Here is a 16939-nt window from a genome sequence, read left to right on the forward strand (position 1 = left end):
GTTTGAAATTTGAAAATAAAAAAAACACAAAGACTGAGCATTGGCATTGGTTGAATAATTATTAATTGTCGAGGTAAATGTCAAAAAAAAAAAAAGAAAAGAAGACTATATCTTTCGATTATTCACAAGTTAATAACTTGTTTTGTAATAATGAATGTCGAACCTAGATGGCGACACAATACATATATTATCTGGTCATTTCTGCATCAACTGATTCCAACGAAAGAGAAGGAGCATACTCAGCGAGAGAAGTTAAAGGTGATCCTTTTTGACTTAATGCGGATAAAGTTTTACATCCAGCCTATTATCAGTGAATAGAATACTATTTACTTAAATCAGAGCAACGAACGTTCACGATGTCGGAGGCTGAAAATTCTTATGTGACGAAAGGTGTGGATGAAAAGGTAAGTTTTCTACCACATATTTTAGCTCTCGTAGCATCCAAACTGTTTCTTCAGGAAAACTACAGTTTTAGGTGACCACATACAAATGCAGGCTTTGGTAGAGGACTCATGTCGTGATGTAGGCTTACTCTACTATTGTGGATGCTGCTATTCTCTAGGAGTGACACATTTAATGGACCTTTAGAGAGCAAACGTATACTATATATAAAACTTCATGAAGGACTGCTGATACTCGTTTAATTTCATAAGTCACTTTACTAGTGTAGTAATTTATTTTAGAAGAACATATTAGTTTGAGAAAGGAAACTTTTAAAGTAAAAAAGGGTTAAATAAATAATTCGCGAAATTAATGTCTTCAAATATAAAGAAATTAGAAGTATAAATATGTAATTTTACGCTTTCTGAGGTGGAAAATTAATATTTTTTGAAGGACTAATAAAGTGTATTTTATTAGATTCATAGACTTGGATAATATAATATAATATAACATGTAAGTCGAAGTTATCTCCTGTTTCTTTGTTGTTAAGCGCAAAAATACACCATGGGATATGTGTGCTTTACCCACCATTGATATCAAAACTTGATTTTTGACGTTACAAGTCTACTGACATACTGCTGAACCACTGGGGGAATTTATATGTAGTATTGATGAAAAACGTGACTTTATGCTCGTCGAGCAAACATGAATTTTTAACAAGACCTTCTAAGCATAATATCTACATTTCTCAGACACAATCTGTTTACAGAAAAACTATATTTTTTTATATAGAATCTTTATTCTGTAATATATACATACAATGTATAATTTACCTATCTACGTAGGATGAAGCATACCAAAACTCCACTATGAACTTATTCTCTTGAAGTTTAAACAGTGTTTAATATATATATATATATATAAAGAATGAAACATTTCAAATCTCGATTAAGAACTAATTTTCTTGAAGTACAAACTGTTTAGTTCAACTATATATATATATATATATATATATGTACAAATAAAAACAAACATTTCAAACCTCGATAATGAACTTATTTTATTCTCATGAACTATAAACAGTGTTTAATTCAACTATATATATATATATAAAGAATCAAACATTTCAGACCTCGACTATGGTTTTATTTTAATCTCTTGAAGTATAAACAATATTTAATTCAATTATATATATATGTAAAAAATGAAACATTTGAAACATCGACTATGAACTTATTTTATTCTCTTGAAGTATGAACAATGTCTGATTTAACTATATGTATATATAAAATGAAAAATTTTAAACCTGCACTATGAACGTATTCGTTTGAAGTATCAACAGTTTAATTCAACTGTACACTGCTGGCTAAAATTTTAAGGTCAATGAACATAAATAAAACATATGGATTTTGCGTTGTTAGACTCAACCACTTATTTGAGTAGAGCTTCGAAAGATGAAAATAAGAAAAGAAAAAAAAATTTTTTAGCATTTAATAGGGAAAATGTGAACACTATGGAATTAGCCTAAATACTAGCTGGTCAAAAGTTTAAAACCATATTGAAACGAAGCATTAATCGGTAAACACGTAATGAAATTTAGTCATTTGTGTTCAAGCATTAGCGTTGTCAACATCTTCCGCTAACATCTCCTGTGTTACATTGGGTAAAAACATGGCAAAGGCTAAAAAGTTGACAGAGTTTGAACGTGGCAGAATTGTTGAGTTGCAAAAGCAAGGTCTCTCAACGTGCCATCACTGGTGAGATTGGGCGTAGTAAAACTGTTGTTGGAAATTTCTTAAAAGACCCTGAGGGATACGGAATGTGAATTTCAAGTGGTTGGCTTAAGAAAATTTCGCCGGTGTTCAGCAGGAGGATTCGACGGGTTGGCCGACAAGACACCAGCCGATCGTCGAACCAGATTAAGGCTCTTACGGACGCAGAATGCAGCTCAAGAACAATAAGATGGCATCCACAAGAGAAAGGCTTTGAAAACCGTAAACGTCTTCAAAGCCACGCCTCCTTCCACACCACGAAACAGCTCGGTTAAACTTTGCTGAGAAGCACCAAACATGGGGCGTAGAAAAGTGGACGAAAGTTTTGTTCTCTGATGAGAAAAAAATTAATCTGGATGGTCCAGATGGCTTTCAACGTAACTGGCACGATAAGGATATCCCACTGGAGACATTTTCTACATGACACAGTGGAGGAGGTTCCATCATGATCTGGGATGCTTTCTCCTTCCATGGAACAATGGAGCTTCAGGTTATACAGGATCGTCAAACAGCAGCTGGCTGCATTGGCATATTGGAGAGAACATCCTTATTGACTGAAGGCCCTCACTTGTGTGGAAATGACTGGATCTTTCAGCAGGACAATGCTGCAATCCACAATGTCCGCAGGACAAAGGACCTTTCATGGCGAATAACGTGATTTTTTGGACCATCCAACGTGTTCGCTAAACTGAACCCTATTGAAAATGTTTGGGGGTGTATAGCAAGGGAAGTTTATAGAAAAGGACGTCAATTCCAAAAGTGCATGATCTTCGTGAAGCCATCTTCACCACTTGGAATAACATTCCAGCCAGCCTTCTGCAAACGCTTATATCGGCCATGCTAAAGCGAATGTTTGAAGTTATTTGCAATGAGGGCCGTGCAAATCACTACTGAGACCTCTTGTTGGGTATTTCCTACCCTGTTTAGGACTTGTTTTTGGTATGGTTTTAAACTTTTGACCAGCTAGTATTTAGGCTAATTCCATAGTGTTCACATTTTCCCTATTAAATGCTGAAAACGTTTTTTATTTCTATTTCCCCTTTTCTTATTTTCATCTTTCGAAGCTCTATCAAATAAGTGGTTGAGTCTAACAACGCAAAATGAATATTTTTCTTTATATATATATATATATACACTGCTGGCCAAAACCTTAAGGCCAATGAACATAAAGAAAAAATATGCATTTTGCATTGTTAGACTCAACCACTTATTTGAGTAGAGCTTCGAAAGATATATATAGAATGAAATATTTTGAATCACGTCTATGAAGTTATTCTCTTGAAGTTTAAAGTGTTTAATTCAACTGTATATATAAATAAAAAATCAAACATTTCAAAGCTCGATTATGAACTTATTTTCTTGAAATATAAACAGTGTTTAATTCAACTATATATATATACATATAAGATCAAACCTCGACTATAAACTTATTCTCTTAAAGTATAAAGAGTGTTTAATCCATTCTCTCTCTCTCTATATATATATATATGTAAAGAATCAAACATTTTAAACCTTGACTATATACTCTGAACTTATTCTGTCGAAGTAAAAACTCTCGTAGCGTTACTTTGGGTTGTGTTTGCAGTAAAAATAACATTTTATGTTATTAAAATACAAAAGAGGATGATTATTCTAATTTTTGTTTGTCTTGGGTAAAATAATGCGGGTTGTTAGTTACCACATATGGTTGTGTTTTAAGTTTCTGTATCCAGAAGTTGAGTGTATTCTATTCATAAGGGTGTTTTCTTATGTGTGTGATTTCTTATTGCAAGGCGACATCAGTCTATGTGCCGTGTTCACCGAAGGGAATCGAACCCTTGATTTTAACTTTGTAAATCCGAAGACTTACCGCTGTCCCAACGAGGGAAAATATTAGTAAAACATCATTAATTTTCCTTGGGAAGAAGATGATGTTATTTTAAGAAATTCGCATCTTCCTCTTCTGTACAACGCTTTATATCACACTTATTGCATTTTTTGGAATTTTCTCTATAATAAGCATAATGTCCACCCTTACAAGTTACAGTTCGTGGTTCATTATTCGCTTTATTGCTGCTTGGCACGTGAAATATAATTTTGAGAAAAACAAACGAACAGAAAAAAAGTTTCACAATAACGTATTTCTTTATCTATAATCCAAGAGATTCAGCTATCATTTGTTTTACATAACCCACCCTCGTCCCTACATCAGATGAAAGCTGTTAATATGGTCTCCGTTATTACCAAAGTAGATTAGTTTTACTGAGTGAATTTTATGTAGAATAAATTGTACATGAATCTGTGAAACGGAATCCTCGTATAATGAAACATACGTGACCAGTTGTTAATTTACAAAGTGCTGACTGGATTAATTTAATTCATTTGTTTGATAAAGAAACGACTATAAACCCCAGAACAGGATTATTTTCATTTCACTCAATGTTTCGTTTTCTCCAACTCATATACTCACAATAGATAAGAATCTCTATAAAATTAATATCTTTTGTTGACCAAAGAAACGTTTTGAAGAAGGTTCTACGAATAATACTGTTTACGTTGAATCACAACAAAAGTATGTAGTAACACCAACGGCACGCGTCCAGATGCACAGTCTAAAATTAGGGTTGTTGAAGGAGTTTTGAAACTGACGTAAAAAAGAGATAAAGAACATGGAATAAACCAAACAAAAATAAAAAAAATTAATTGCGAAGTTAAAGGGGGTGTTGGTGAGATAATACCATGTCATTATCAGGTTTGCCCGATGATTTTCTTGGATTTTACCAAATAATTTTCTAAAATTTACCAAGTTAAATTAAAACATAAATCTTATTTTATTAAAAACTTTGTGTTTTTTCTTTTTCATTGGTATACAATTTAGTTTCTTTCATTCTTTTGCACAATTTTGCAGATTGTTGTCATTCTTTACATGTCGTGTTTTCTAAAAGATTTTTTGTCATATAATAAGGCATTTAATGTTTCCATACTTAGCCGGGAACGATTTTTTACCTTTATATTGTTTACCAAAGAGAACAGCCTATCTACTGCAGCTGAAGAATGAGGGAATGATAATAGGTTAATTATTAATTTGGAGATAATTGGGAAACGAAATTTATTTTCACATTTTTCTTGATAAATATAATACCAGTATTTATATGGTTCTGAGATGTCATTCTCTTACAAAGTTAACACTTGACATTCTCTATTGATGTCTTTATACTGACTTTTTTTCAATAATATCAGGATATTTCATGGCCAATGGGATAATTGAATGTGGCTGTCCTTGAGATACATTTTCTGGATCTAAAGCTTCAAATAGCTGTAAATACTTGAACATACCAGATGATACAAACTGTTTGTATATTTCCTTGCTTAGTTTAACATAATAATTAAATGTCTTAAGCTGAATTTCTTCGAGTTTGGTTTGGATTTTGGAAGAATATTCTAGAAAGATACTTTCCGTCCTTGCTACACGATATATTTCGCTTAAGGGAAGGTAAATTGAAGGATCATTGATGTTAACCTTCGATATTTCTGCATCTTTTAGACTTTGAACACCACTCTTTGACCCCATCATTACACTTGCGTAGCCTATCAGATTTTAAAATGGGATTCCATGTTTTTCATATGGCAGAATAAAAGTTGGAAATGTAAAGTACGTTTTTACATTTGGATTCTGTAAACCTTCTGGTATCGTAGATGCTAAAGTAATCCCATCTTCTAATGCCGCTGAAGTAAAAAATAAGACAAGTGCTGGCCATTAATTCAGTAGTCTTTCTACCACTTGCTGAAGTGATAAACATCTAGTACAGCTATGATGTAAAATATTTTTAGGATCAGCCTGGGTAAATTCTTGAAATTCTGCATATTCAGACAATCTCTTTGGGCTGTTTGGCAAATATGAATAAATATTTCTAGTCAGCTCCTCTAAGGAAGTCGGAAGTTCAGAATATACATAAGATGCACATAAATGGCATCGAATGGCATACACAGCCTTGTACTAAAAGATATTGCACTTTCTGCTTTCAAAGATTTGGAACACCACTTTCTGACCCCATAATTATCACTTGCGTAGCCTATCAGATTTTTAAATGGGATTCCATGTTTTTCAATTGATTTCCAAAAAAGAGTTAAAAACTTGTCAACTATTTTTTGAATATGGCTGTCATAAAATCCAGCTATTAAAAGAAGTTGCTTTTTTGTAGATACATCTGTACTTTCATCAATATTAACGAAAATTTAAAATTATTTGATTGTGCAATAAGAATTTCTAAGCCGTTCCTTTTGTTCTTGCACATTTAATTTACTTAGTAATTTTAGAATCAGGGCTTGCATTGGATAGAAAGTCTGGAAGATGATCTAGTATTGAAATGGGGAGATTGTGTTTTGCCACAGACACACACGTTTTCAGTTCAGTGGAAGCCACTTGATACATGCTACATGAAGAAGTAGAAAACCATAAAAAATCAGTAACTTTAGAAGTCTAGACTCTTGCTTTACTATTTTTAAAATGTTTTTCGCTGTCAAGATGTTCCTCAAGTATGGTAACACCCCCAGATAAGTCACAACTGCATATTTCACAAATGTCTTCAACTGAAACAACTAAACTTAGGATCATTAAGCCATTTTTGTGGCAACTGACGTTTCTGTTGGTAACTAGGCCTATGCGGTCTTACTTTCTTGTATGGACTTTCTACTAAATCACTATCCTTATTACTCTCAGCCATTATGATCTGTGGGTTAAGTTAAATGTAAATTAGATAAAATTATAAAAATTAGGTAAAGCAAAATAAATTTAAAATTAAACAGTACATTACACTTTAAACAAATACTGAGACACAACTCACGAAATAATAACAATAGTTATAGTATATAAAAACAAAACTAAAAGAGCCATCTGGTGGATCATCATTGTCTGAAATTATCTTACGCCTGCGTAATGAGCACGTATAAAGAATACTCAAACATTTATACATAAAACTCGCACTTATAAAGCATTATCACAATGTCAAATTTCACGTAAAGGAGATAATAAATTTGAAAATCTTTTACTGGCCATGCAACAAGTAAATTAGCAAAATTTATCCTATTTTATACAGGTTTAACCAAATTTGATAAAAATTACCAAATTCGGCAATCTTGGTCATGATTACTTTGTAGCTTACGTTTCGAAATACGTATGACTTCTTTGTACATTAGATTAATGCCAACTTATTCACGGTGGGAACGATAAAAAAACACTTATGATAGGGGAAGTCGTGAAGATCAACAGAATTTGTAATTATAACGAAGGGAAACTCTAGGGGCTGACAGATCTACAAAACACTCGAAATGAATACCTCTGATTCATTCGATAATGGAACTTCCTGTAAACAGGGTGACACACGTAACTAATCTGCGGGCCGGTCAGGTGGTTAAGGCACTCGACACGTAATTCAATGGTCACGGGTTCGAATTCCCGTCAAACAAAACATGCTTGCCCTTTCAACTGTGGGTGCGTTATAATGTTACGGTCAATCCCTCTAGTCGCTGGTAAAAGAGTAGCCCGAGAGTTGGCGGTGGGTGGTGATGACTAGCTGCTTTCCCTCTAGTCTTACACTGCTAAATTAGAGAGGGCTAGTACAGACAGCCCTCGTGTAGCTTTGCGCGAAATTCAAAAACAAAACAAACAAACTATATTATATTCATTATACGCGTTGCCAACAATGTGTTTCTTCAGTGCAAAACTCTTCAAGCCGGATGGGATACAACATACACAGCAGTGGTCGGAACACTATTAATATAAGATATTTCACACAACAATAGTTGTTATAGTGTGTACATCTTTTGCAAGTCAACGATTAATCATTATAATTGTACTTGTTCAGGATATAAATAATTTGATAACATTACAATGGGGACGAGTTCAAATTATCTACAAGCCTGAAAAGTGTTAAAAGGAATACAATGAAATCTGATTCAACTCGTAACTTCCGGCTGTCCTCAGAATTAAATTAATTATTTATATTATAAATAAGACGATGTAGACATACTGAAAATATTGTTAAACTCGTATTTCACCTCTCGGCCAAATAAAAAACGAGTCGTCATCCAAATACATCGTAGTGATTAGAGATGCCGCAAAAGAAGAGCACCGCCACCTAGATAATTAAAAACTAAAAATATTATACTTCATTTATTGGGCAAATATATGAGTGTATGATTTTTACGTAACTTGTTTATTTCTGAAGCGATTTCTGTTATCAGAGCTAAGACTAAAGCGGTTAATAATATATTCTGTTTGGAGTAGGGCAAACTAAAGCAAGTTAAGTTTGTTGACATACAAGTTTCTAGATAAATTGTACTAGGAGCTGAAAACACGGAGCTTGCAAAAAATATGGCGTAATAACTAAAAACTTGAGAAAGACAGAGAAAGAGTGATTTGGTTGAAAGACGACAGAAAGCAGGAGTAGAAAGAGAGAACAAAAATAAAGATATTATTTGTTTGTTTCATTTCGCGCAAAGCCACCTGAAATAGAGTGAAGGTAGCTTGTCAATATCACTCTTCGTCAGTTTTTGGGCTACTCATTTCCAACGAACAGTGGGATTAACAGTCACATTTTAATGTCCCAACGTCGAAAATGGTGAGCCTGTCTCGAGACGATATTTGAGCTCTAGTGTCTAAACCACCAGGTCAAGTCAAGTCCTCCCAAAAAGAGATTAAACGGCGCAATGCTACTTTGTAGGGGTTGTAGCGAGATCTCATAAATAAAGTGCATTTTTCTCCACGTTTTGTAAAGAAGCAAATCACATGTTTGCTTACATAATTTTTATTAAATTTGATCATTTTTAGCAACTTTAAGTGGCAAGAATTTTAAACGTTTTATTATATTTTGGCACACAGCTTTAGAATTCATGCGTGTTAAAAATGTCCAGTTTCTTTTTGCTTCTAGGTTTTCAAGAAACAAAGTATAAGTAGAAATAAATACATGAATCATGTGGAGAAAGATCTGTTATTTACTGTGGCGTGAAAATAACTGACTGTATTAAAAATCTTATGTTTCTACAGCTCATTTAAACCTATTGAACTTAAAAGCTCCAAATAAACTTCAATACATGAACACACTTGCTTCCCAAATTACGGACTATCTTGCATGTTATTGAATAGATAATAAAACTGAAGAAAGTTATTTCACAGAATTAAATAAAATCTGGAGACAGTGAGGAAAAAAGACAAGTGTGATTAAGGGGTGACATAGAGATTGTAAATCTGGAAAGACGAACCATGTGGAGTGACGAGAGAAAATAATACATTAATACGTGTGAAAAAAAAGGCATAACAGAGAACAAAGAGGATTGGAAGACAAAAAGAAATAATAGTTGGAAAAGTGTGCCATTTCTGTCGAACACTTTTGTTCAACTGTCTGTTTTACTGACAATATAACACATAGTATTTATGACGGTCACTCTAGGAGATTCAATATGGCTGCCTGCTGTTATATTACAATAAGCCACGCTATCTTGACGAAATCCTTGACTAATTAAGTTAAAACCTTTGCCTATTCGCGTAAAATTGTTCCTTTGTAGGGTCGTAACCTTTTCTCCAGTGCTTTGATGTATCTTGAGTATCCTGGGATGAAACCGTCACAAACAGCTGAATATCATGGCGAGGCAGTCACGTTCAGTTGATCGAAAGCCACGTAATATGACTACAAAAATTGGCACTGTGCCCGAAGGAGGTGTTCTGGATGAAGTTGCATCGTTGGCTAAAAGCAGATGTGGTCGTATATGTGTAAAAGCTTTGCACAGAATATAAGTCATATAGTCATCACGTTGGAAGATTGAACCTCATGTCAAGAACTTTTGTTCACTTGTTTCAAGCACAAAGTTATGTAGTGACCTGTCTGCGCTATGCATACCACGGGTATCAAAGACTGATATTTAGAGTTATACATTATCGAGGTTACCGCTGAGCGTCAATATCAAGGTTTATCCTGAACTTTTACTTCCCTTCTGGATATCACAGCTTCTGTAAAGATTGTTGTTGTTGTTTGAAGTTAAGCACAAAGCTACACAATGAGCTGTTTGTGCCCTGCCCACCACGGGTATCAAAACCCGGTTTCTAGCGTTGTAAGTCAGCAGACATATCGCTGTGCTAATGGGGGGGGGCTGTAAAGACAGTTTTTAGTTGAGCTGCTATTAATAAATTTGATTTGTTGAAAATACCGGTAACACCATGGATCCCGATAGGCTTTGTTAATAATAATAATATATCTAAATACGCATGTCAGCCAAAGTTTGGTGTGGGTCACATGTCTCATTTTGTATGACAACATCGATCGCGTGTTTCGTATTATAAAACGACATTTTCTTTCATATTTTTGTAGTACAACCTAATCAGGTTGTCGAAGGTTTGTCACCTTTTATTTATGCAACATTATTTTGAAAATGGCGCCACAATATTTCTATCGGATTAACATTTTATATTTATACTTTGCTCATTAATAGTTTGTTTCATCTTTCTTCAGATTCGTGTTAGTTACCAGAGCAGTACACATGTCCTGATAAAATCCAAAACCAGGTTAATCGACTTCAATGGATTAATTCTGTATTGTACGTTGTTTGTAGTGATGTTTTGAATAAACGGAGATCGTTGAAGTGTTTCGAATGACATTATCATGATCTGCGTAAGGTTTTTCTTGAATTACTCTGTTGTTTTAGATTTTACATTCTCAGTTACAGCAAAATGCTTTGATATTATTTGACTTCGAAACACTAAACTTTGGAACAATATTTCTTTACATTTTCACTTCATTATGTTTGTATGAATAAAGAAATAAACGTAACTAACAATAAAGTAATACAAAAGGAGGTTGACTGGTGGTAACTGCTTCTGATAGCAGTAAAATGGAACCGAAATGCCAGTTTAAAGTATTAGGTCCGGATGAGAAATAGTCGAATTGACCATGTACTGTTAACTCTTTTGGTAAACATCAAAGTTGTAATTTTATTTGTACTTAATCTCAAAGCTGCACAATGGGCTGTCTGTGCACTGCCCTCCAAGAGCATTGAAACAAGGCATCTAGCGTTATAAGTTCACAGACATGCTGCTGTGTCACTGGGAGGGCATTTCATTATGTAAAACGATAAGCAGTTTCGTTTGTCAATGCTTCATTGACCTCGTACTCAATAATTGAATTTTATATTGTGTTCTTTAATTATGTTCCCACAACTGAAGTTATAATGGAAGTGCACTCAACTGTTGTTTGGTACAGTGGAAGTACACTCATCTATTGTTTGGTACAGTGGAAGTGCACTCATCTCTTGTTTGGTACAGTCGAATCGCATTTATCTATTGTTTGGTACTGTGGAAGTGCACTTATCTATTGTTTGGTACACTGGAAGTGCACTTATCTATTGTTTGGTACTGTGGAAGTGTACCCATCTATCGTTCAAAAGCTGGTTTTCTTAGTGTAATATCAGGAGACCCTAGTATATTTCTTCCAGGAAATGAAAGGTGTCATGAAAGAAACTGGAGACAGGCCTAACATCACATTCAATTAGACAGACGTTGGTAATACTATTGATGTTGTAGGCATTTAGCAATACACTGTTGTTTTATTATAATATAGAACCATTTAGTTGTTAATCCAATACATTCCCAGTTGTACCTCGAGCTCATGAACTCATGTACTACTAGCGAAGTATTCCATAAATATTGTTTGTTTTTAAAGTTGAAGAGTCCTTTTAACATAAACTTTTTAAAGGCACATTGAAGTTGTGAATATAGCATTTCGATATTTTACCCACCATTCTTCCTGATCTATTTAACAAATAGTGCTTAAGTAAGATATGATCGATGTAACAGCTTTATATGGTACATCTAACATAACAAGTTACTGGACAAGTAAAAACTCAAACCACTGATTTTACTCTCCGAATAATACAATATTATACACAAAGAAAAAATAATAATAATCTAAACAAGGATAACATCCAGTCTTTGGAGGTTTTTAAAAATTTTAAGAATATTGAATCCATTTAACTGGATAGAGAAAATGGAATTCATCATAATTATCCGGCACCTGGTAGGCTTAGGCCCTATTTTTTTAGAAATTTTTCCATCTATTTCTCTTTTCATAGATTCTCTATTTTAATTAATGATTTTCAGACATCAAGTACTCGTCCTATATTTCACTTTTTGTTCCTATTGTTAAAGACTCCCAGAATACCCTTCCATCCTGCTCTGTGTTTCAATATTCAAGTCATTCAACACAGTGGAGTCTTCCTGGTAAGGCATGCTGTGAACGACATCCTATAAACTTCATACAATTCGTCTTTCTTTTTTTTAACATGCCTTGTTGGGGAGCATGCACTTGTCCCCTTGTCTTTATTGTCCTAGGTGAATTGCTATTCCTATAATTCTTTTATCAACAACTTGGACTTTTGTTACCATTTTTTCTCCAATATGATAGGCCAATCCTTGAAAGCAATCCTGTTTGGAGCTTTTTGCGTGTATTTTGAGCAGTAAGTATGTTAGTAATTAGCTTGCTAGGCCTGTCTTGACCTTTCCAAAGCTCTGTTAGCCTTCAAGGTTACCCTAATGTTCATGGGGCCTAGAAAGTCCCCACTATCGGGTTCAACAGTGATCTTTAGCAGTAATTGGATTGTGATTTTTAAATCGTAGTATATCAGCAAGTGAAAGATATTTTAGATAATAGAGATAAATTTTTAGAAACTAGAAGTGATTCCACAGCAACTAGGGGACGCCAAACCTACCAGAAGATAAGTACCACAATGTTCAGACCAATAAGCTCAAAGTATGTTTGTTTTTTAAAGCCGCTGAGGTTCATAAGCAGGAATGTCCAGTTAGTCCAAACGTTTCCAGCGTAGCCATGTGTAATCTGTAATCAACTGTTATGAAGGTTTTGATCCTGTATTTGAATTAATTTGTATAAAGTTAATATTCTTCCAAGAATACTTATGAACTTTTCAACAACTTAAAGTACAGCTTAACGATAAAACACATTGTGCTAGCTATACTATCGAGCCATTGTTTACAAATATATTTATAGACTAAGCCATTGCTCTTCAGAATGCAGACGTAGAGGAGTTGATGGATAAGGTAAAGTGGTGCAGAGGCAACTTTCCCCATTTTCAGAGGGGGGAGGTAGCTTCTTTGAAGTATTTCTAGCCATGCAAGATTAACACAAATGGTATGCAAATTATCCCTTAGCGTAATCATTCAGCTAAATTAGATGACCTCATATGAGGTCATCTTTCATTGAACCTACAAGTAACCTGTGAGATGATGATCCTGTGGAGACCAATAAATTAATACGTCAAAGTTCTTTCTGTTTGTCTGTAAGAGGTGGGTGACCTCGTTCGATGTAGATAACTGGTTGGTTGGTTGTAGTTTAATGTTGCAAAATGAGTGGACAATTATCTGTTTTTGATACCAAAAAAAGGCGATTTCTTCAAAATACTGATAAAGATTGACTTTTTAAAATGTTGTGCGAACAGTAGAGAAAAGAAAGATTTGTAAAAAACTAACCACTCGTGCGAGATTCGTTTTCTCTCAGCTGAAACAGTCTCTAAATTGTGTTGCTAAACCGTTGTTTAGTTTTATACCACCCAGTGGCACAGTGGTATGTCCGCGGACTCACAACGTCAGAAATGGGGTTTTGATACCCGTGTGGTCAGAGCACGAATAGCTCATTATGTAGCTTTGTGCTTAATTACAAACAAACAGCACTACTCAGATTTATAAATAATACTGCATGCTGTGTAAACTGTCGTAGTTATGTGGATTACCCGTGCTAAAGAGTTAAAATATGTTTTTACATTAAAATTATATTTTAGAAAACCAACAACAACATACTGATAACATGAAACTTATCTAAATGTCAGACGAAAGAGATTCATATCCTAATAGCTTTAGAGAAGTTTACTGACATTAACATTTAGGAAGATTGTCACCTGATCTAATGAGTAAAGTTTATGTTTTAGATGAGTGAATATTCTGAGACTTAATACCGGGTGATGAAGTTTATTCTAGTGATAGAAGTTAGGGATATTGATTCGGTAGTAACCATGTGAACGTTTCGGTGACTGGTTGTAATAACATTAACGTTCATTAATGGCCTGTTATCGACTTATCTTAATCATGAGCCAATTATTTTAATTATTTCTAAGCTAACTTTCCAACTAACTGTCTTCTTCGTTTAAAAAAAGCTGTTATCAATGGGAAATTAGTTTTTAAAATAATAATATGTTTGGTCGAGTATTTAATTATTCAAGACTGAATGGTTTTGATAATTACTGGAGAATACGTATGGGGTGTTTTAATTTTAAATTTCATTAAGAAAAAGCCCAAAGTAAACTTTGTGAACAATAACAAATAATTATAATCAATTTTAAGTATCGGAAATAGAAAATGCAAGTTCCAAAAGGCTACAAATAGTGCATTAAAGGTTAGAAGATTTACTGTCCAATAGCTTGGAAGAAATATGACCCGTATGTAGGATATTTTAGAATATGATAAAGAGATGCTTTTTTTGTCCTTAAAAATGGTTGTTCTGATGACATATCCTATCATTTTGTTGGTTCTTTTTATGTGGTAAAAATAATGCGAAGTTTTGTCCACCAAGTTCAGTACACGAAGTTCAGTACACCAAGCTCAGTACACCAAGTTCAGTACACCAAGCTCAGTACACCAAGTTCAGTACACCATGTTTAGTCCACCTAGTTCAGTCTACCAAGTTCAGTATACTAAGTTCAGTACACCAAGCTCAGTACACCAAGTTCAGTACACCAAATTCAGTACACCATGTTTAGTTCACCTAGTTCAGTCTACCAAGTTCAGTCCACTAAGTTCAGTACACCAAGCTCAGTACACCAAGTTCAGTCCACCAAGCTCAGTACACCAAGTTCAGTCCACCAAGCTCAGTACACCAAGTTCAGTACACCAAGTTCAGTCCACCAAGCTCAGTACACCAAGTTCAGTCCACCAAACTCAGTACACCAAGTTGAGTACACCAAGCTCAGTACAGCAAGTTAAGTACACCAAGTTCAGTGTGCCAAGCTCAGTACACCAAGTTCAGTGTGCCAAACTCAGTACACCAAGTAGAGTACACCAAGTTCAGTACACCAAGCTCAGTACACCAAGTTCAGTCCACCAAGCTCAGTACACCAAGTTCAGTACACCAAGTTGAGTACACCAAGCTCAGTACACCAAGTTCAGTACACCAAGTTCAGTGTGCCAAGCTCAGTACACCAAGTTTAGTACACAGGACGATAACTAATTTGTTCATTTCTTGAATTTACTCTTGCTATTAACACTTTCATTTGCAGGTCTAGTTCCATAAACAAACTTTTCAACACGAACTCCAAAAACTAATGTAGGCCTGATTTACTTGTATTAGATCGATAAACAAACATCATCAAGTTACTGTTTATTTATTGTTTAATTTCGTGCAAAGCTACACGAGGGCTATCTGCAATCGCTGTCCATAATTTAGCGGTGTAAGACAAGAGGGAAGTCATAACCTCCCACCATCAACTCTTGGGTTACTCTTTTGCCAACGAATAGTAAGACTGATCGTAACATTATAACGCTCTCACGACTGAAAGGGCGAGCATGTTTGATGTGACCCTTAGATTGCAAGTGGAGTGCCTTGATCACATGGCCATACGAGGCCCGCCCAGTAACTGAATAGCAGAATACAAGTAATAACTTTCACGTCTAACACCAACTTTTTCGTCACTGAATAACTGATTTAAAAACTGATCACTCAAATGTATACTCTTCTTGTATTTCTATCAGGTCATCCCATAAGTAACGTCCGATAATTAATACAGAAAGTGCATCATCATTTCTGTTCTTGTAGAAGGCGTTAATAACCAAAATATGTCGTAGGACGAGTATTAAAATGTTCAGACAAATTAAAGAAACCAACCCAACTCTAATTTTTAGATTATTAATCAACTAAACCCTTATAAAGGTGAATATGTGTGAGCATCACATTAGGCATATAATGCTTTATGAGTTTAAAAAAGGCAATAGTGCAGCAGAAACTACACGAAACATTCAAGGTGTTTATGGAGTGAAGACCCTCAATGAAAGAAAATGTCGAAGTTTGTTTCAGGAGTTCATATCAGGTGACTACAGCTCAAGTGATGCGCCACGTTTAGGTCTTCCTGTTGAGTTTAATGATGACTTGCTGCTGGGTCCACTTGATGAAGATTGTGTTGTAACAATTGAAGAATTAGCACAGAATCTTAATTCAACCCATTCAACAGTTCACAACAACAGCTTGGAAAGGTGTCAAAACTTGGAAAATAGGTCTCCAATGATTTGACAGTAGCCAACCTTAGAGCAAGAGTGAACATTTGCACTTCTCTGTACTCTCGTGAACGTAACTCATCCATCTTTTTTGGACAAGTTAGTGACTGGAGATAAAATAAGGATATTCTATAAAAATGTTAAGCGCCGCAGACAATGGCTCAGTGCAGGTAGACTGGCTAAAGCACAGCCCAAAATGGACCTCTATCCTAGTGAAGTCTTGTTAAGCGTTTGGTGGGATATTGTTGGTGTGATCAACTTTGAGTTGCTGTCACTTAATGCAACGATTACATGAGACTTCTATTGTCAACAGTTAGAGCACTTGAATGTTGCACTGAAAGAAAAAAAGAGGCGTAAATTGATCAATCGTAAAGGTGTTGTGTTACACCATGATAATGCACGGCCCCATACAGCAAGAATCACATCTGAAAAGGTTGAAGAGCTAGACTGGGATAAACTTCCACATTCTCCTTATTCGGCCCGGCAT

At 34.8% G+C, this 16939-nt stretch overlaps 1 protein-coding gene across 1 annotated transcript in view; it reads left to right on the forward strand.

Annotated features, from left to right (window-relative positions):
• Positions 1-215: 215 nt before the first annotated feature.
• LOC143255961 (uncharacterized protein ZK1073.1-like) overlaps positions 216-16939 on the forward strand; it is a 137523-nt gene continuing 120799 nt past the window's right edge. Inside the window, exon 1 of the mRNA XM_076512449.1 lies at positions 216-404. Coding sequence (XP_076368564.1) covers positions 357-404 — 48 coding nt within the window. The 5' untranslated portion in view covers positions 216-356. The remainder of the gene's footprint in view (positions 405-16939) is intronic.

Source organism: Tachypleus tridentatus, chromosome 7 (genome assembly GCF_004210375.1).
Source record: "Tachypleus tridentatus isolate NWPU-2018 chromosome 7, ASM421037v1, whole genome shotgun sequence".
Lineage (NCBI taxonomy): Eukaryota > Metazoa > Arthropoda > Merostomata > Xiphosura > Limulidae > Tachypleus > Tachypleus tridentatus.